The sequence below is a fragment of the Zootermopsis nevadensis genome, unplaced genomic scaffold, assembly GCF_977971745.1.
Source record: "Zootermopsis nevadensis isolate Lab colony 2312 unplaced genomic scaffold, Znev_1.0 Znev_ptg000020l, whole genome shotgun sequence".
In the NCBI taxonomy this organism is placed as follows: domain Eukaryota; kingdom Metazoa; phylum Arthropoda; class Insecta; order Blattodea; family Termopsidae; genus Zootermopsis; species Zootermopsis nevadensis.
In genome coordinates, this window is record NW_028259152.1 from 15,644,652 (window position 1) to 15,667,420 (window position 22,769).

Below are 22,769 nucleotides of genomic sequence, written 5' to 3' on the forward strand. Positions count from 1 at the left end.
TTTACTCTTAAGCATTCAGAATCTTATAAGGTTTGGTTTACTCAAAACTACAAAGTGGCTTCAATTAATGTAGAATTTATCTGACACATTTTTTAGTGTACACTATATCATTTCAGATTTGATAATAAGCCAAAGTTACAGGACACCTCTGGGCTCTCCATTTGAAATTTATGTCTCTGATTTCTGTTGTAATGTTATAGTCAGTTCTGTGCCTGCATATCTATTGTGACTATTATTTCCAACTAAACTTCCGTATGTATTTTTTATTAGTTCCTGCATATACTACATATTTTGTCAATTCCATCTTTGTTACTTTATTCCTAACACATGGCCTTGTGTCTAACAGTGTGAATATGTTCAGGTAGCTTAAATAAAGAGCTCCATATATTCCAGATCTAGACAAAAGAAAACTATCCACATTATCTTTCTGTGGTTTCATTTATAACAAATTAAAAAAGTATTTGTTTGAATAATGATAGGTAGAACAGTTATTTTTTCATTTCTTTATTTGCAGAAATTTGTTTCTCCTGTGCCATATGTAACTGCTGTATTTTTGGTGGAAATTTCTTTCAACTAGCTTCTGTATTACTATTTTGTTGTCAAAGCAACATGCTTACTTTTGAATGTCTTTCTTGTAACAGACGACAAAATAAGATACGAAGGGTTTATTTGCACCGAAATAAATCTAAACTAAATAAGAAAGGCTAAGGTATGCTGTACCACAAAATTCTAAATTAAGTATGATGTCTAAAACAGTGCTATTTATTGATCTCTAAATTAAGTGCAGTATGAAATATAATGAACTCTCTGTAACGTTACAACCTCTAATAAACTGTAGTTTAGAGTCTTCTTATTCTGCTGCTGATCACTAGATAGGTAGTAAGACAAATATCTTTCAGCTAAAGAATGCAACGTTGTTCAGTGGTAGTAGGCCAGCAACGAAAGCAACACAGTAATAAAATATAATCACAATCTGTCTACTGCAAGTTACTGTAAAACATCACTGATGCATATTACTGAAGAAGATATAATGGGCAACACTTAAATCGTTATGGATATCTGATATCAGTAATTGAGGGTTTCTAAAAGTTCTGCCATTAATCTGCAGGGTATATAAGTAGCACCTGCATAAATTAAATTCCACTTTATGTAGTACAGAGAATGTGCTGTAATTGAACAAATTAGTATAGATCAAGTTATTGACAGAAATTGAAGTTCTTTGGTTTCTAATACATAATATTGACTACATTCATATATTAATATGTATAACTGGATATGGTGAAGTCAGATGGAATCCACTCAAAATTGAGTTTAATGTGTGCATCAACACACACTTTCCAATTGTTATTAACAGGATTATTATGTATTTTGTTATCTAAAAAGTATTTCCAGTCAGTGCAAATAATTGATAATTATTTAACAATGTATAAATTGTGAATTGTGCTTTTAATATGTATTGTTTATTATGTCTACTCTCATCTCACTAACTTATGGATCAATGGAACATAATAAAGCTGTATGATGTATGTATAACTATTTAACAAGTTTGAAAAAACAGACCTTTTTTTGTAAAGTATTCCAGCCCATGTAAGTTTAAAAGAGATTCATCATGCCCCCAGGTCTACCAGTGATCTTGAGATCAAGAAACTGTGAAGCTTAACATTCACTCCCTGTATTTATCTTTATGACGTGGTACTTGGGCAAGGGCCAGTTTATATTTTTTACCTTTACCAGTCCCCTAAAGAAAATGAGATTTCAGGTATAAATGGCAGTAAGTATGGAGGTGGCTATCTTCTGGGTTGTTATGCTGTGTACTCTGGTACATTTCCACCAACGGTTCAGAAGTCATACTGTCTCCGTCAAAAGGGCGATTAACATTCATTGCCCTGATGACAGGCAGTATGACCTCTGAAATGTTGGTGGAAATGTACCAGAGTACAGCGCGCAACAACCCAAAAGACAGCAATCTTCATCTTCTGAGTTCTTTTACTGTATAGGCTCATAAAAGTTGTGATCTTTCAGAGGTGGCTGGTGCCACCACCATCAGGAAACATGCACCTCCGAAACACCAGCAGAACTGTACCAAACTACACAGTGCAACAACCCAGAACAGAGCCACCTTTATACCTAAAGAGAATTTAACATAAAAATAAAAACTTATTGCTTTGCTTTATTGTGAACAGGCTTACTATGCACTTGAGATGATCGGTCACATGAAAAAGGGTGAGTCTGTGCTGGTCCACTTAGGGAGCGGGGGTGTAGGCCAGGCAGCCATCAACATCTGTCTGCACGCAGGTTGTACAGTGTTCACCACTGTTGGCACGCAGGAGAAACGGTCATTCATGAAGAAACAGTTTCCACAGGTATTTCAACAGCCTATTTCCTACCTCATGCATACATAGGGGAGATTTTCTGCCATGATAAATTAAATTATTTTACAGATTCTGAGTGTTATATGTGAGTTTGTTTTGATTAAAAGTCGAAATTTCGATGTGAAACATACTGTCACAGAACTCAAATACTGTAGGTGGTGGCCACCTCCCCATCCCCGCTCAGCTTTCTGCATTGCCTGCTTGTGGCAACATCATGACCAAACAGTTGCACATACACATAATCACCTTCTACAAAAGCCTGTCAGTGCCAAGACATTTCTAGTCACAATGCAACAAATTCCTTTTCAAATAATGAAGTATGTTCTATGTCCTTATGTGCTCTGTTATGGAATTTCTCACATGACAGCGTTACTGTCTCAGCCATCTGTTGGAGGACTGAACATGTGTGCTATTTTCCTATTTATCTTCTTTCTGGTTGTGGGGCAGCTGTCAGCTTGTCCTGTTAGATTATATTCCCACACCTCCACCAGGAACATTCATAATTTGTATCTGATTTCTTGGTTCTAAATTTTTGTTTTGGCCTGGGTGGACTCTGGGGGTTCTCAGTGATGCATGACGTGGCAGCAACTGTCATAAGTTCCAAATATCTAATCTGAATTTTTGGTGTTTAGTATGGGGGAAATTTGGGCCTCAACATGAGAAGATTGTGGGACATTTTGGTTTTCTCTGTGTTGGGCAAAATACTGTTTTTCTTTGTACATATGAGGGATGATCAAGAATGTCTAGGATCGAGGAACTGAATACTGGTTCTGTGGCTAGAATCATATATTCTATTTTTACCATAATTAATATTCTCATTCATGCATTGAGATAGTACAGGATCCATGCCTTTGACCCAGGCACAGTACACAGCATATCTGTTTGAAGTATTCTGGAATGTTTTTAACTTATGTTATAGGGATTTGCATTGGTATGATGTTGAGACTGTTCAGCAAGCAGAATCTGATACATCACTGTTAAAGAAAGTGCAGAACTTTTTGTCTAGACCTGCAAGTTATAAATGGATGTATGTTCCTTATAGAATACATATTATTCATTACTGTCCAGAATGTAAATTCAGAAATGGAAATTTTTCTTCCTCCATGTTTCCTTATTTATAACACAGAAAATGAAAAGTAAAATAATACGCTTTTAAGACATGCAACCATAACAGGTATTGAAAGGACTGGGCTTTGAAGGTAAGATTCCTAGAGTGTTTTCACAATAGATGTGTAAAGTCATCTTATGCTCCCTTTTGAGAATGTTTTGTAATTTGAAGGTAGTTCTCTTACTTTTAATATATACAAATTGTCAAACACGTGTGCATATAATCTTCTTTCCCAGTTGACAGACCGCAATATTGGCAGCTCTCGAGACACCTCTTTTGAGCAACTCATCATGTCAGAGACAAATGGTAGAGGCGTGGACCTTGTTTTCAACTCCCTCACTGAGGAAAAGCTGCAGGCCTCTGTACGGTGTCTTGCCCCTCGAGGACGGTTCCTTGAGATTGGAATATTTAACCTTCAGAAGAACAACACTATTGGTATTGTAACAGTTTTACTGATTTCACATGGATTCATTATAGCTTATGGATTTGTTAAGTATTCTAATACATTTGATAATGATTTATTCTTTACTGTTCTTGAAGCTACTGATATAAAAATGCTTAAAATAGTTGTTCTCTATTCATTACACTTCTTATGTCATAACAAAGTGTTATTCCACTCTCTTAATGTCTGTTGATAACTGCACACTCTTGCCATGTTGAACAATCATTGTTTAGTCCATACATGAGACACTTGAACTTGGCAGTCCTATTCATGTTCAGGGAACTTGTATTTATAGAACTTGTAATCCTTCAAGAAGCTACAGTACATCCCCACCTCATAACATCAACCTTCAGAATATTTTGTTGCACTCCAAACACTGGCCAAAGTTGCTTGAACATCAGGTGAGGTAGACGGGCTACACGTGCTGGAGGCCATGAATCGCATCACTAAGGGAGGAGGGATGTAATGCTCATGATACAAAACATAATATAAAAATGTTTCCATATTTCTTCACTGCAATGTTTGTTAAAAGGCCAAGGATTAGTGCCAGTACATGCTTCATTATGACATTAGTATACTGAGTTAAATCACAGCCAGAGAAGATCATGTAAACATGTGCATCACAGAAGAAACTTATGTTTCCTTCTTCCATGACATAACACTGTAATCTTTTGAACTGCCCTCAGTTCACTGTTGACAAATTGCCATAAAGACCACAACAAGAGACACAGAAATGTAATTCTCATTACATTGCTTATAGTAGAGTTACTAGTGTCACAGCACCGCCACGGTGGTCTAGTGGTTAGAACGCTGGGCTTGTAATACTGGGGTCCCGGGTTTGATTCCGAGCGGTGCTCAGATTTACAACGTATTGGGCAAGGCCGTGGTCTAGGCATTACGGAGTTTTCCTCCGGGGTTTCCCCGGTTTCTCCATGGCATCCCAACAATTACTCCACTTTCATCATCATCATCTCACAAAAAGGGGGTCACAGCACGGGTGTTAAATGTCGCGATCGAACCCATGTACTGATGGGTCGTGAATCCTGCTAACCACCAATGCACACCATGCTGAATGGTGTGTACTAGATATGAAAAAAAAAAGTGTCACAGCAAAGAGTGGTATTGCCAGTTGACATGTTAATCATCCAAATAAATGTTAGAGTTGGGCAGGAGAAAATGACAGTTCGTTTCTGCATCATGGCATAAGAAATCATTTGATAAAGTTTCTTGACTCATAAAAATTTGAAAGGAGTAAGATGCTCAGCTTGTTACTGCTTGGTTTGTGCAGAGCAAAGGAGAAGCAGAATTCAACGCACTATTTATTTTGTAGTTACACATGCACACTGCTCATATTGTGCATACATTTCGTAATTACTGTGAAAAGTAATACCATAAGTAATTCCATACTTATGTTAACCTACTCTCCCTGCCCACAGCATTTTAAAGGTCGCAAACCATAAAAGGTTTGAAATTCCAGTCATTGCAGAAAGCTATGGAACAATATTGCAGGTTATTAGGAATTGCTTATTATGGCAAAGATGCTAGTAAAAGGAACTATAGTTTTATATAACATATGTTGTATAGTGTTGCTGGTCTTTGTGACATAAACTATCTGTGAGTGAATCTGACATGTAGGCATGGAGGTGTTCCTAAAGAGGACAAGCTTCCATGGAGTCATGTTATCCAAAGTGGTCTCTGGATCCATTGAGTTTAAGAATAAGGTGCATGACTGTGTATCTGAAGGCATAGCGACAGGGGCAGTACGACCACTATCCAGGACTGTTTTTTCAGACACTGAAGTGGAACAAGCTTTCAGGTACAGTTGTCATGATGGAGATGATGGAAGAACTTCAGAGAATATTGTGTAATATTGTTTTCTTATTTCTTCACTTCCCCTTTGATTACTGGGAGTAGCTCCTGCTATTTCATAATCACCTTTCAGCAGCCACAATCTTCCTCTTTATATGTTTTCTCATTGTTCAAAAGAAAGCAGGGTTTTATTATTGTTTACACCATTTTTGTCTTTTGTCATTTTTAGAAATGTACAGGCTGGGTGGGAAGTAAGTAGGCATTAAATAATTACTATACATTAAAAATATAGAGGTTATAACCATTTCTCAATGCCTATTTACTTTCCACCCACCTGTATATTTTATTGTGTAATTTATTCTCTGTACATGTATTAATTTCCTCTCTGTAGCAATTTTTAGAAAAAATTGATATCAAGTATCAAAAGCAGTTACATTCATTGGCTTATTCTGTTCATTGATTCTCTGTGACTGCTTATTCCTATATGTTTTCTTCCTTGCACATTCATTAAAATTGTTTCTTTTGCTGAAACTTCAAGATAGTAATCCCTTGTTCTTACGTTGCTGTCTGTAAGTCATTTTCTAATTTTGCTGTGATTGCTTGATCACCAATGTTATTTCTATTTCTTATTATTAATATTATAACAGATTTTATTAGTGTCATAGTTCTTTAAAGTTATGTGACAACAGTAGATTCAGTTGTACTATTAATATGTTGGACATGTCACTTGTCTGATATTTATTTGTTATACATGATGTTCTGGAACTTAGCTTTACCCCACCTTCAGGAGACTGACTAGATGTCGTTCCACTAATAGAATCCTTTATGTTTGTTTTTTATTTTTATTTTTAAACTTAAACATTAATTATCTAGTGGTATCGAGAGGGTCTACGTTCCATCCATAATCATCACAACTACCAACCTTAAAATGGAAAATTAATAAAAATCTTCCTGCATACTGGTAACCTATTAGCTGAATATGAGAGTAGAGCCAACTTTGGAAACATACCTCAGAAAACAGATAAAGTGCAATTAATGTCTTTAACATTTATAATCTATGCATCATGTTAAGTACATTCTGACTGGAAATGTGTCACAATAGCACAGGGCTAAATTACCATTTATTTTCAGCCATGGTATAGCAGGTATGACACTGCAGTCTTGTTCACTGCCCCGTACAGAATTTGGTTGTTCTTCCCTGCTGAAAGTTATTTATAATTATTAACCCTATGAAGGTTATTGTTATTAAGTCGAGAAGAATGAGATGGGCGGGGCAAGTAGTGTGCATGGATGGGGCAAGAAGTGTGCACCGGGTATTTGTTGGGAAGCCTGAGGGGAAGAGACCGCTGGGGAGACCTAGACGTAGATGGGAGGATAATATCAAGCAGATCTATGGGAGATAGGAGTTGAAGGAGACTGGATTTTTTGTTGGCCCAGGACAGGGTCCGGTGGAGGGCTTTGGTTAATTCGTTGATGAACCTTCAAGTTCGGTAAGCCATCTGGTTAGTTAGTTATGAAGGTTATTGTTACCAAGAAGGTTCTAGTCAAGTAGTCATTATATTATCATGCATCCAAGGTCTTCTCTGAGGTAGAGGCACCTGAAGGAATATTAAAGAAATGCTGAAATAAATAATACTTCTCTCAGGTATTTCTAGTTTGCTGAATCATGTGTTTGCAAAAGGGGATGGGATGATAAGAGGGTATGTGGTAGACCAGACCACTGTCAGAAGTTTTTAGCAAGAAACTGACCTGCAGATTTTAGATACACTAGTGGGAAATGGTGTAAAACTACTCTCAACAAAATATAATTGTCTTCTCCTTATAATGGTGAATCAGCACTATAGTGTAAACATTTTAATACCTTGTTCCCATGTAAGAAAGGTTAATACCTCATTTTGACAAATTTGGTAAGCACAGGGTTGAGTTATATAGTTGTATAAAAATTGTGTAGGCATATGAAGTACATAATTATATTGCAGATACATGGCAGATGAGAAACATATAGGCAAAGTTTTGGTGCATATTCGACCAGAGGAAGATAAAAAAGTTACTGTGTCTGTACCACGGCTCATGCAGGCATATCCACAGTACTTCTGTAATCACAGTAACACCTATATCATTGCAGGTAATGAGTTTTTTCATTTAATTTCCTAACATTAAAATATAAAAAATAAATTGTGTAGAAACGTCCATAAATAAAATTCTTAAAATATAGAGAGTTTGGCTCATATTATGACAATGGCAGAGAAATTCTTCTTCAGTGCAGTAAAAGTATCAGTCTATGGGTAATTTGTGAAAGATTAAAATATATTGAAACTGGTCATGGGCAAAATATAATAATACAATCTTATAACGTTTCCTTGCAATTTTTTTGAATATGTGTAGAAGTGGTTTTTAATTGTTTTATATCTAGACATTTTAGTCTGTTAAAATGTTATCTATTACAGACAGTTCATGAATGGTTTTTATGGATCCTGTAGTGAGAATCCTACACATTCTTTGATAGGTTAGGGGAAACCTTATCCTGTTGAACTATCCAAGTAATTTGGTTTTTCTACATTTATGGTTTTGGGTTTCTGGGTTATCCCCATATTATTCAAAACCCTATTGGTATCCAAATAGATGTTCTTGTTTTTCTTTAGGTCCAAGATGAGTTCTGTGACTAATTGAACTACGTAAACTTATCATTCACCTTTCTAATAATATTTGGATCCGTTATAACTGTGTTATACTATATATTAGTTATATAATAATTTTAATTAAAAAATAAACATGTAGGTATGTGACATGGGACAGTGTTGCGACTTACAGGTGGCTTGGGAGGCTTTGGTCTGGAGCTGGCTGACTGGCTTGTGTTACGAGGCGCTCGTAAACTGGTGCTGACATCTCGTAAAGGTATCAAGACTGGTTACCAGAGTTTGCGTGTCAGAATATGGCGCAGCTGTGGTGTAACAGTAGTCATCTCTCTGGCTGATATTACCATGAAGAGTGGTGTAAGAGCTCTACTGTCAGATGCAAACAAGCTGGGACAAGTTGATGCCATATTTAACCTGGCTTCGGTGAGTGCTGAAAGTTTTCACATTTTAAAATATCATATTGGTTAAACCAGAGAATAACTAACACATGGCTGTCAATTAAAACCAAGAACAGTTATGCTGAAGTGTAAGATGATTATGTTAATATTTCTGCATTCAGAGTGCTGCTTCTAAATGAAAGGAAAGATCTGAGAAAGAATTTGGTACAATTAGAGTATTAGGAATAAATTTATAACCATGTGTTAACTCTGTTTCTCATATGTGCAAGCACTAATATATATGTGACTTGAAAGCTTCCAAAGAAATTAGCATATTTTGAATAATCTAATGCATCAGACTTAGTTGATCTATTATTAATATAAACAGAATCTTGTTAGGGGCTTCTCAGCAGTCAAATTCTCTTTACATATTACCTTAAAAGCACAGTAAACAAAGAATATGTATATATTACTCTGTATGTACTCAAGAAGAAATCATATAAAATTAACCAAATAGGCAGGAGAAAAAATCTGTGAATGTTATGTCATCAGCTTCATATTGTATCACTCTTGTTGTTACCTTAGAAATACCAAGACTGAAATGTAGCTGTCTTCATGGAGAAGAGTAATTTTTGAGAAGCTAATGTTACACTCAGCTAGTCAAAAAGTTTCCCACTATTTTTTTAACCTCATGATTCATTACTGTGTTTACAAGATCCCACAAAAGGTAGCTATATTTTTGGATTTCACTAAATATGTTTTATTGTTTTGGACAACCTTGTGTATCTGGTCACTGCAATATACTGCTTTTACTTGAGTGTGGGGCTTTTTCATTTTACTTTTATTTTCATTCAGAAATTAATGGCTAACAAATAAATGCATAACAAGCAAACACACTCCAACCATTTCTGGGAAGATTGATCTTTGACTAAGCGTAGCTCCACACACTATGTGGAGGCGAATGATCAGGTTCAGGTCTCAGTCTGTAAGGAAAAGAGCCCGATTACCCATTGGTTGGGAGGCTGAGTGGGCATCAGAAACATAATTGATTTGGTGACAAAGATAAAAATCTCTACTGGTGCTGCAAATTTAACTCTGGTCATCCAGCTGGTAGTCTAGGGCAGTGGTATTCAAACTGGGGTACGCGAAGACATCTTAGGAAGTACGTGAAATTTAAAAAAAATATTATTTTTAGATAAACACTGAATAATCAGTAATGTAATTTATTTAATTTATTTTAGATGTAGATTATATACTATGTATAACTTGAATTATACACCAACAAGTTTGGGGGTACAAAGTTGAAGAGAAATTATATCTGGGGGTACGCGAACAAAAAAGTTTGAATACCACTGGCCTAGGAGATAGCCTACTTTTAAATGCTTATAATAATTTTGCCTATTAAACAGAAGTTAATAAATCACACGACATAATCATGAAAGAGTTTCTTTTGCTTATATATATTGTTTCTTTTGCTTGCATGGAAGCAAAAGAAACTCCAGATATGCAAATTCCTTACAAATGAACTGCTTGTGATACTGGTTTTAATATTTAATAAGTATGTTGGAGACTAATAACTGTGGAGCAATAAGGAAATACAGCATCTATGAGACATATTCAGTGATTGAAGAAGGTTAAAGGACAGTTACTATGTGTAGGTTGTGTAGACCTAAAATGGGTCACTATAAAGAAGCAGAAGAAAGTTAAGTTTGTGTAGAAAAATTCTGTATATAAGAATTTTATTGGAGGATGTAATATAAATATTTTTCTTCAGAATTTACCAATTGGAGAGGTGGTCAGTAAATAGCTGAGTAAAATATAGGACTACCATCACTCTTGGTCTGTTTGCATAATACTCTGTAAAGAATTGAAATTCCTAACCATTGACTAGTAGCCAATAGGTAGAAAGGTTGTTACCTTCTGAGAGACTGAGTTTTGTGTTCCAATGCTAATGAAATTATTATTCTGCCATGACTCATTTACCAGGACATAGGGTGTACCACAAGAACATAAGTAGGAGTGACTGTTCAAAATATTTCACTACCTGTTTCGATACTGAAAGAAACATCTTGGCATTATTACAGGTGTTGCGAGACAGACTTCTGGAAAATCAAACTGAGGCAGACTTCTCTGCTTCTGCAGGACCCAAGGCACTTGCAACACATCACCTGGATGTGTTGTCTCGCCAGATGTGCCCGTATCTGCGACATTTTGTGGTTTTCTCCAGTTTTTCATGTGGACGTGGTAATGTGGGACAAACCTGCTATGGCATGAACAACTCCATTACAGAGCGCATCTGTGAGGCCCGTGTCCGAGATGGATTGCCAGGTCTTGCCGTACAGTGGGGCCCTGTGGGAGATGTGGGCATGCTTGCAGAGGTGCACGAGGAACATCAAAACATTCAGTTGTGTCAGTTGTGGTCTGAAAATAGTTTGTACACATAAGTCACAGAAGAAAGCTTTAACTGCTGCCAAACCTTAGGCTAAGAATATACATTATACATTATGTTAACACAATGTGGGGTTTATCATTTGTTTTGTAATTGATATAGTAATACTAAATATTGCTATATAACAGGTCAAGTAACATTCTAAAAAGCTTTCATTGATATTTCAGTACAATTTGAAAAGTTTTACTCTTGAATAAAAATGACCAGTAACCTTTACTGATTCTACATAATGTGTATATATAACCAAAACAATTTGACATTTTTCAGTCAGCAGTAGGAGGTTCCTCTTCGACCGAATAATTGTATGAATTCAGAATAACATGATAGGCAATACATCTGGAAATTTTAGGGTTAATTAGGAGGCCAAGTATCTCGTAAATTTCTCTATAGTTTTATCTCAGCTTGCTACAATTGTCTGATGTGTCAGACCTTCTGAGCTGGCACTTCTGTTTTTTCTCTGACAAACAGTCATGAGTTTGAAAAGTTTGCAAATTCTCTGTGGGTAAGAAGTGTTTCAGAGGGCATACAAGATAAAATACATAACTGTAGATTCACTAGGAATTAGTATTATTTTATGGAATGGCCATTGATATATCTATTAATGCCATGTTTATTTATAGTATTTTCCCCATTTCATTCTGTTCAATTGCATACCAGTTCCCCCCTTCTCTCAGAAATTAAAAGTATTTGTAAACATCTTTTTAAGTTTTATTCTATGGATACAGGTCTGATGGAGTTTGGTCTGAAAGGAGAACTTCTCAAATATAATAGAAAACACAAACTTAACATATACCAATTCTTAAAGGAAGGAACACATATGTGACAAAATTTGGAAACCACTTCTACTAATTTCCTTCTCTCCTTACACACTGGGACTGCAGGGTTCTGATTTGGGGGAAAAAAGACAATAGTGATGTTCAATAAGGATGTTTGTGACGGATATGTTGGGGAATCAAAAATGAAAATATTTGCAGAAGAGTGGAGACATACCTTGACCTTTCAGTTCAGGACTCTTTGGACCATACTATTAATATTTTACCAGTTATAAGTACAGGCTTGTTTGGATCCTAATACCTAAGAGGATCTTCAGTGAACTCATTAGTAACTATATCAGATTTGTTCATAAAATTCAAAAAGTAGACACAAGACAGCACTATAAAGCAAGTACTTAACTGGGTGTTGACAGCTGAAGATTTATTGTACTCACGTTTGTGCAATGCAGGGGGCACCGTAGTGCAGAGGATTGCATCATGTCTGGAGGTGTTCAACGGATTCATGAGGCAATTGTGTCCTGTAGTGGCAAGCATGGTTGTGGCTGAAAAACGTGCAGGAAGTGATGGACCTGGAAGTGTGCTGGAGTGTGTCAGCACCATCATGGGTAAGTCCAAAGTGGCTTCAGGTATATCAGAATGAGACATTTGTGCAGCTCACAATTTTATGGAAATGGAACAACATAAATAGTAATACAGTGTAAACTTTCAACAGCATGATAGAGATGGCAGTTGCGGCACTAGTAGTAGTAGCAGGAGCACACATAACGATTAGAAGTTGCAGAAAGTGCTGGTTCTTCATGTGGATTTCTTTGAATAAACTGTATTTAATTGATGCTTGCTTGTTTTTATGAGAATTTTAATCCTTTATCATATGGCAACAAGGGATTTAAACCCTTATATTATGGGGCTGCTGACCAGACTTCAACTCCAGGTTCAGTGATACAGTGTTTTGCATGGCCAACAGAATTGCCTGTAAGCACTGATGCACAGGTGATAAAGGTTAAACAATTGAAAAGCAATGAAACAGGGATAGTCATAGATTGTTGTGCATTATGTATCAGCAATTATGGTCACCCACAAACCAGACCAAAGACAGAAAACTATAGAACATTCAACTACAGCATTTTATGTATATGATGAAACATGTGGATAATGTATTTGAGGCTGTATGTCTTCACTGTTATTTAATTCTTTTACAAAGACTCCTCCATACTAGAAATGTACCCTCAAATTAAAATTGATCTCCCTCACTTCAAGTCATAAATGTATTGCCTTTAATGACAAATCAGATACTGTATTGAAGGACTAGTTTGTTATAATGAAATAAATTTCTGGCAGGTATCCATGACCTGGACACCATTAGCCCAAATTCCACATTGACAGAGTTAGGGATGGACTCCATGATAGCTGTAGAGATTAGGCAGTCCCTTGAACAGGAGTTTCAAGTGTTTCTCACGCCACAGAAGATACACGGCCTGACTTTCGGATGCCTCAGGGAGATGGCTGCAAACAACCAGCATACTGAGGGGGAAGAACAGCCATCACAAGGTAAGAGCTGCTTTTTTTAAAATTTAAAATAATTTATAAAACCTTTTTGGGTAGGTCTTGATATCATGATGGACACCTGAATTTCTGGGGTGTTCACATTGATAAAATGCAGGGACATGCTTGTTGACTTTTCATGTGTGTCTATTAGTCTTCCCACAAGTAACATCTGCAGACCGACTGAACAGATTCTATTCTGTAGGTTTTTGCAGCTGGAGTTCAATGTAACTTTGGCTTTCAGGTGAGAACCTCATTGAATGTTTACCAGAACCTTCCTCTTCACCTTCTCTTAAAATTCTGCCACCTCCTTCCCTCAACCACATGCTCCTCTCCCATTGGACAGCAGCCACTCCTCTGCTTCACCAATCGGTGCAATGAAATTCATCTCACCACTCACTTCCTGCCATATATAAAGCTTCCAGAAATTTCCACATCCATTACTCACCCTGAAAATGCAATTGCAATGTCGGCCGAAATGCAGGTTGACACCAAACATTCAATATAGCTCTCATCTGAAAGCTAGAGTTATACACTGGACTAATTTTGAAACTACGAGGAGTTCAACCAGTGACACTTCTATTGAGGTCTTTTAGTTGCCTTATTTGCCATAATGAGGTTGTGGAAATCTGCCTGTGGATTGGACACCCACCTCACACACAACCATCTTCTGTCTGGCAATCCACCCCTATGTGTGCCCCTAGTAATGCCTAACTTAGCATCAGACATGCCAAAGATACACCATCAGACACCAGATGTTTTACCTCCCTAATACTATTGGAGATCAGCTAGGCAACAGTACTGACATTTTAGAACAAGTGTTTACCTTCCTACATGATATTCACCTTTATTGATTATTATGATTTCTGTGACCAATAGATGAATAAACTACCAGTGGAGAAAAGCATGTTTTAATTAAAACACAGGTGCTAATAGCCAGAGTAGCTGATGTGTCTATAAACCAACTACTATTACTACTCTGTGCCTGGAATGACTATCGAAATCCACAAAAGTACCTCACTCAGAATACCTGACCAAGTTTTCGGAACATCAGACCTAGAGGAAATGAGGCAAAATTGATAATCACTTAATCATCATTAATAACATTTTGTTCTAGAATTAATATTTAAGAATAAGTGTAAAGTAGTCAAGTGACAAAGAATCTGAAGGGATATGTTGTGTTATAATTGAAACAGTGTAATGTAGCCCTGTTTTTGCTTCATATATCACATTTAATTTTTCAAACACATAAGTATATTCTAGTAAGTCATGTTAACTTTCAGTAAGAAATTAATTCAAGTTAAATTCTTCTTTGCAATTAGAATTATAAAACAACATTTATCTAATTTACAACAATATTGTGTAAATAAATTGCCATGGTCCCTAGTAGAGAAATTACTGTTTCTGAAATGCACTGAACCCAAGTCCATAAGGTTCAAAATATAAATTTTGCATTATCAGATCACAGTTGCATTCCTGACAATTAGCGTAAAGCGGATCCAGTTTGTGTATGCCAAAAATGATGCCTTTTTTTTAGCAATGTCATGTAGCTGAAATATTTGTTCATTAACACTGATAAAAGTCTCAATGGCTGGAGATTTTTTGTGTCATGCTGATTAAAGTTTTAATAATTGTGAATAAAGTTTTAGCCACCTGCATCTGCATGGACAAGGTTAAAAACCTTTTAGTTTTCTCCATTTTAGGTTTTACTTGGTTTAAAGTTTATTTTATATAATACCATAAGGAAAATTGTAAAGATGTTAAAAGAAGAGTAATGAATATGTTAACAGTAAACTATGAAATCTGGCAATGTATAGAATGCCTAAAGTCAGCAGGCAAATTATGAAATTCAGGAATTCTATGGAATGCCCAGGCATTTTATAAAAAGCTTAAAACTTTTAGGCAATGTATGAAACTAACAGTTTATTTTGTACTTTGTACTATAGAATACCTAGGAATTTTATAAAATGCCTCAGATTCTTTAGGCAAAGTATTAATATATAACAAAGAAGTTTCTATAATAAGATTTATGCAGATTTATTTTATCTTTCATGTTTGCAAGAACTTAATATAAAACAATTTTTTTTAATTCTCAGAACTTTTGTTATGTTCACATTCAGTAGCTTGGTGTTTTCGCGACTATCTTGCACAAGCTCCATCTTGACAGCTTACCCAATCAGCTTTGATTAATTTTAATGTACACAACCAAACAATATTAACATTTCGATTTATTTCATACTTTGCCAACTGACTTTAGGCATTCTATGCATTGCCGGTAACAAATATACATAGTAGAGCTCTGATAGAATCTCTCTTCTTCCAAAGATCAGATCATTCAACCTGAAGAAGAAGGCAGTAGTAAAGATAAGAAAGTGTAATTACTAACTAATAAGAGGCTATAACTAGGCTTGATCCTGGGAAGGACACAATAATAGATTTTACTCTAGTATTTTTGTTTGATAATTATGAACTTGTAAGGTATTTTATAGTATTTCGTCTTTATTGTAACTTTTAATTGTGTAAGGACATAAACCATAAAACTGGAGTTGATACAGGTGCACACAGACTTTGACACTGTGTATGTAAATCAGTCAACCATGCAATGAGCCGCCATATCATTCTTCAGTAACAGTGAGAATTAAATTAAATTAAATTAAATTGTGTGGTTTCTTACTGTTTATCTACAAATAAATGGGTTCACATAGTAAGCTGCCCTGCTGCAGGCACAGTAAGTGTACATATTTGGTCTTGTGTTGTAGTGTTGTGAGAAGAACATGGATGTACATGTGACTGGAATCCATGTGACATTGCTGCCGCTGTTATCAACAGGCAATTGACAAATGCTGAGGCCCTTTGATTTAGAGACAGCCTTAATGAAAAGAACACTGCATTAACACAATTTATACCCCATAACAGCTCATGTAGTTGTTCAATATCTTTTGGCAACTAAAACTTTTTTAAGTAGATTATAGATCTAGAGTGGCCATTTGTTTTTATGTGCCTTGTGATCCAAAATAGTAAGATTAACAGATTATTTTAATCAACAGCCTGGCTGGGACTTTCTTTACCATTCAAAAGAAAAACTGAGACAGACAGATATCTGTTGTATTACACATGTTATTTTGACTATTGGTGGATGTCATCTCTTAAAAGAAGATATAATACAGGTTTTCAAACTTACTATATGTATAACACTACTGAACTTAAATCCAGGTTTATATACATTATCATATGTAGGCCAGTGCAATATGTAAAAGTGGTTCAGCAGGATTTTAGTAATACCTTCACACACAAAATGACAGTTGCTTTCCTTCAGAGCAATGTACATATATAATTCAGGCAGATGTATATTGATTTTGACCTAAAATTGGTGTATTGTTAATTAATTATGAAGAGAATAAATTTGTTGAACAGAATTTCACTTCCTGTGAACACACAAAATGAGCCAATTTGCCTAACATTTGCCATGTGATCATCCTTCATAATCCTTATGATCTGTCACTGTATTCATTAGAATGCCAAACGATATAAATAAAAGAAACAGTAAGTTTGTCTTCTTACGTACAAAATAAGGACAAATGATTATTTCATATCATATTAAACATATTTAACTTTCTTTTAATGGCAACATGTGACATCTGTTATGGACTCATCCTTGCAGAACACCAGTTATAAATTACTGTGCCATATTTTATTAATCCATGGTGCTGGATGAATTTCCTCAGAGGACTCATCAGTGTCTTCTTAAGGGCAGCATGAACAATATACAGGATGAGTCAGAAGTATGTTTACAAACTTCATGTGCATATTCCAGGATCAAAAATAAGAAAAACAATTTCCTATGAACATGGGGTCGCAAATGTTTCATTTTCGAAATAATAGCCAAAAATGAGTTTCAATGAATTGACTTTATATCAAAGTGAATCCAGCATCCAGCAAAGATTTTCAATTAACGTTTGGGCAGGAATTGTTGGCGACATGCTTATTGGTCCACATATGCTTCCATCGCGTCTTAAGACCTTCACATCGGTGATTCTTAAGAAGACACTTGCCATGTCTCCTTGAAGATGCACCACTGAATACAAGACAAATGTGGTTTATGCATGACAGCTCCAGCACAATTCTCCCATCGCGTCAGATATCATCTCAATGAACGGTACCCTCAGCCTCTTTTAACAAGTTATTGTCTGCTTATATATTTTACAACTACTGTACCTGTGCGTGTTTTTATTTCGTGGGGCGGTAGATTAAAACGAATCACGTGCCGACTACAAGCGATATATCTAAATTCACGTTGGTTGAAACATTTATTTGGTTTGTTGCGTACTAAATCCATTACATTGGCATTTTTAATATTGTTATTTTTTAACTCATCAATCATTTGGGTCTACTGAGGCGCGGAGATGAGGTCAGAAAGGAATCAGTTTAACTTATTCGAAATACAAAATCCAGGGTCGTTCATGGAGTCTTCTAAGCAAGTTTATGTAAAACATGGAAATTGAACCTAGGAAAATATTTTGGATGTGACCTGACTCGAACTTACGATAGACTACTTATAGTATGGTTACTAATAATGGAGATAACTTACTGAATGTTTGGTCCCTCTGCATTCAATGCTTATGGAATACCGTTTTGTTTTGCCGTCTATAAAAATCTCACTATTATTCTACAAAACTGTATAAAGAATGATGACGTGAGTAAAATATACTTTAACTTTATCATTATCGAAGCGTCTGAAATAAAATCCACAGAGCTCATAAAGGTCAGCATCATCTACAGCGTACGCATTTCACTTCTCTCTCATACGTACATTTCCTGTCCATATCTCTCTCTTTGATTGTATCACTCTGATTGTTCTCCAATATACCATTTGATCCAATTTCCTGTTACTTCCTCCCTTTTAAAACCAAATATTCTCAGCACCCTGCTCTCGAACACCCACAATCCACTTCCTTCCCTTCACATGAGAGACCACTTACAGAAGAGAGTGGATTAAGAGAACTTGACCCTTAAGTTGGGAAAGATGTTTCTTCCTATTATTTGTTAATTTGCACTCCGAATATTATCATATGATATCGAAATGAAAGTATTAAGTTACAAATCTCTTCATAATACAGCCATTGTCATGGCCGAACACTGTGGTTACTTATGTGGTATACTTGTTTGCTGACATAAGTGGTAAGATCTATTTCTTGTCTGCTATCTAATGACCACAATAAACATATACAGTTCATAACAGCAAAAAGCATGCAGAAGATTATGAAGAAAATGGCAAACAATAATGCTGCTAAATTAGCACTACCAAAATCATCACAGTAAGAAACTGAATAAACCACCAAACAATTATAAGCCCTTTTAATAGGAAGGAAAAAACACTACCACCAATCTGGTGACAATATAACATCAGAGAGAAGAAAACTGACAACTACTACCAGTGACAATCTTGCAAAGTTATTGTGTAGGAAAAGCTAGTTAATATTCAGCCTACAAATTACATGCTGAGGAGACTGAGGTGGGCAGCACATCTCCCAAAACAAACAAATGAAATTATTATCAATCGTTCAACTTTACCATTAATTTCAAAAATAGGCACAGCCTCAGTTCATGCACAAAAATTATAAACGTTAATTAAGATGGTTACAAGCCTAAGTGAAACAAAATAATTGCTTTAGAAATGTAAACAAAGAAAATTCCAGGGTACTAATAAGAGACAAGCTGACAAAAAATACCTATGGCATCAACTTCTACAAACATAAAAGTAACCTATATATAAACTGAACATAAACAACAGAATTAACCAAATCACATTCAGAATTTATTAAACTGTTTATGACATGGTTTATTCTTTGACAAGCTGAGTATAATATTGACTTTTCAAAGAATTTCCTGCACGATCAAGTGAAAATGATGGTACCCTTATTCACTCTTGGACATTTTACACAAAAGCTCACCAATTTTTATAAACAAACATAACCACCTTGTGAGTTGGGAATAACACTGACTTCAGTACTACCTCCTTCTTTCCATATTTTTACCCCATCCCTTCCAAAACTCAGCATTTATTTAGAGATACTATAGAAACACATGTAATTTAAAATTAATAATTAAGAAATTTATAGGCAATGAATATGGCTGTAAAATATGTCATTCCAAAACAATAATTAAAAGTATCATCACAATACGCAATTTCCCCAAGACCTGCGCCCATTTAAATATCTCATCTGTCAGCTCAAGGAAACACACCTAGCTACAAACACCAAAGTGGTTTTTATAGAGTAAACACAGATACATAACATACTGATCACCTTCATGTTACTTACTGAGGTTTAATTAGTTACTTTGATGACCAATTCTGTATCTTATGTTTGATGTTCACCTTAGATGATGCAAGTGTCAGTGATGATGAATTTGAAAGAAATGTGGTGGTCTTAATGCTCAATTAAAATTGATCTAAAGTGGCTGAATAAAATGACAGAATGTGTCATTATAGATGGCTGACATTTTTTCAAACAGAATGTACAACCTCCTATGGACAGCTCTGGGGCCAACAGACTCTCTATCACCAGATGCCAGATGTTATTTCTCCAAGGTTAAAGGCAACTGTAGCGTGAAACTACACATTCAGGTTCATCTAGTGCTGCAGCTTGGGCGGGAATAAATTAAACGTATACCGGCATCAAACACAGGCACAGGCTTAATGATACATTTACTTTTTCCTTAATATACGCTGTTATGATGTGTTGACCATTTGATGCAAATCTGCAAACATAGCTTCAAGAGTCATTGCTACAGTCCTGTTAGTTTATCGACACAGAGTATTCATTTAAATCACAACTGAATATTTGTGGATGCAATCTATGACAGTGTCATGAACCAGATAATAGGTCCTTTCAATTGACCACCATGTCATTATTGTTTATTCATAGCAAAATTTAGTTTAAAAAAGAAATTCATAAAAAAATGTAGGAGCATACTTTTCTTCACATACAGGTCTATGTAGGTCCTTACAAACTATTAGAACATATGCAATGCCATGGTTTTAATGTTGCCTCTTTATGAAAGAAATTAATTGTAAATGACAGCTTGTCTTATATTAGAGTAACAGATTTGTAAAGTGCATACTGGATGCTGATATGTTCACTTTGGAAATTTGTGAGTAGGAAATGGCATCATATCTGCCTGACTATGTTTAAGGATTAAAGATTGAAAAGAAAAACAAACACATTACAGTTTTAACATTTATATCCCAAAACTATCTGACATAGCAATTAAGTGTTATCATCTGCAGCCATTATCTCTGTTATGTGAACCACATGGCTCAGTTCAATTAATTCTGAATTTGCACCCCGACATGTAGCATAAAATTAATTTGAATTCTTGAAATTTAAAGTAAAGTTGTTCCTGCTACATACCATGAAAGTGCCTCAGCACTAGATGTGTGTGAGTGGTCAGTGTAATGCCCCAGCTACTTTACTCCTGAGGAAAAGAATCTGATACCCAACTGACTGGAGACTGGGTGGGCCCCAAAGACACTCTGGACACAAAGACAACAAGAAAATTCCTTTGCCCCTGCTAGGGATTGAACTCCAATCATCCAGTCCATACTCAGTCACTATACATTCTTGAAAAGTGCCATCCCTTTTAGATTAAATCACCTATTCTCCTCACATGCTGCTTTGACGCATTTTATATCCTGCTGTTTCCTTGGTTGCAATCCGATTCCCTGTAGAAATTCCAGCAGCTTGCTACTGGGTCTCCACTACATTTCTGCCACATCTAACATTAAATTCACTCACAGGCACAATCACTGCAGTTTGTTATCGATCTGAACATTTTCTTTGGACATTTATTCTAAATCACTGTATGGAGACTTTGAGTTGCATCCTGTTCTTCTAATTTATAACATGGCTTATAATCTGAAGCTTTCACAGAGACTAAGTATAATGAATTCTTCTGTAGTACTACACTACAGTACTCAGAGGATGAAGATGGTTCTTGAATGTTGGTGTTTTCTCCATTAAGCCACCTTATGTGGCTGGTAGCCTAAGAAGAATTCATCATATGTGGGTGCAGTTGCTTATCTTCTGTCACAGCTGATAGCATCAACATTTACATCCATGTTAATATGCCTTTATAGACTGTTGCTGGTACTGCCATCTTCATATCATACAGATCTCTTGTGTTTCTCCAAACTACTTTCAGCATGCCATAATTTTTTCTACCTACTGATAGACCTTATACATTCGATTTACCTATAGCACATCAAAGAGTTGTTCACAACCTTCCCACAAGACTAATAACATTTCTCCTTCTCATTTCTACAGTAGGACCACATGGCCTAATTTAAATCAGTTTCAGCATCACGTCTTACAGCAAAATATGCTGAATTTTTCAGAACACTGCCACAAAGAAACTGATGTCTCCAGTTCCCTTGCTCCACATGAGTTATATGATGACACATTTCACATTCTGAAGTATGCATGGCCTTCCATCCACAACCAAACTTGGGTGTTGTTGCCAAACACATTCACTAGTATATATCTGATTATACGAGGTGCGATCGGAAAGTTTCAAGACTGTGTCAATAGAGGGCGAACCGGATGTAGTACGAGCTTCTGCTTCTAGGGGGTGCGGCCTACATTCATAGTGAATCAGTGTGCCAGCCGGCATCATCGAATTAGCATTTGTTTCTTAGTTACGGGCGTTTTGGTAGTGCATTACACCGACCCTCCTGCGATTTCGGAATGGCGTGTGCATCAAATTTTGCCAAAGACTCGCCAAAACGGCTACGGAAACCTATGAAATGCTAAAGCAAGCATTTGGGGAGTCTGCAATGGGTCGTACACAAACTTTTGTGTGGCATTCACGTTTTAAAAATGGCCGAACCTCTGTCGATGATGACGAGCGTTCTGGACGACCATCTTCGAGCACAACGCCCGAAAATGTTACGAAGATTCGGCAGGCCATTCACGAAGATCGACGTCGTACCATCATCGACTTGTGCGACATTGTTGGGATAGGCTATGGGACCTGTCAGCTGATTCTAAAGGAAGAACTCCACATGCGACGCATCATGACAACGCGCTAGCGCACACCGCCCTCAAAGTTCGGCAGTTTTTGGCCTCAAACACCATGGCCGTCATCCCGCACCCTCCTTATTCGCCGTGTGACTTCTTCCTCCTCCCAAAGATGAAAATTCAGCTAAAGGGAAGGAGATTTGAGACGATAGAAGAGATTCAGGCAGAATCGCAGATGGTGCTT

At 36.2% G+C, this 22,769-nt stretch overlaps 1 protein-coding gene across 11 annotated transcripts in view; it reads left to right on the forward strand.

The window, feature by feature from the left end:
* LOC110835859 (fatty acid synthase) overlaps window positions 1-22,769 on the forward strand; it is a 236,087-nt gene that overhangs the window by 42,357 nt on the left and 170,961 nt on the right. For 8 of the 11 annotated variants that reach the window (XM_087351939.1, XM_087351941.1, XM_087351940.1 and 5 more), the window contains 8 exons: window positions 2,184-2,363; window positions 3,717-3,915; window positions 5,558-5,738; window positions 7,711-7,856; window positions 8,543-8,790; window positions 10,829-11,153; window positions 12,416-12,571; window positions 13,305-13,514. In XM_087351939.1, the coding sequence (XP_087208065.1) occupies window positions 2,184-2,363; window positions 3,717-3,915; window positions 5,558-5,738; window positions 7,711-7,856; window positions 8,543-8,790; window positions 10,829-11,153; window positions 12,416-12,571; window positions 13,305-13,514 (1,645 nt within the window). Of the gene's footprint in view, window positions 1-2,183; window positions 2,364-3,716; window positions 3,916-5,557; window positions 5,739-7,710; window positions 7,857-8,542; window positions 8,791-10,828; window positions 11,154-12,415; window positions 12,572-13,304; window positions 13,515-16,267; window positions 16,925-22,769 lie in introns of those variants that run through there. The other 3 variants (XM_087351946.1, XM_087351947.1, XR_015535963.1) reach the window with 3 other exon arrangements.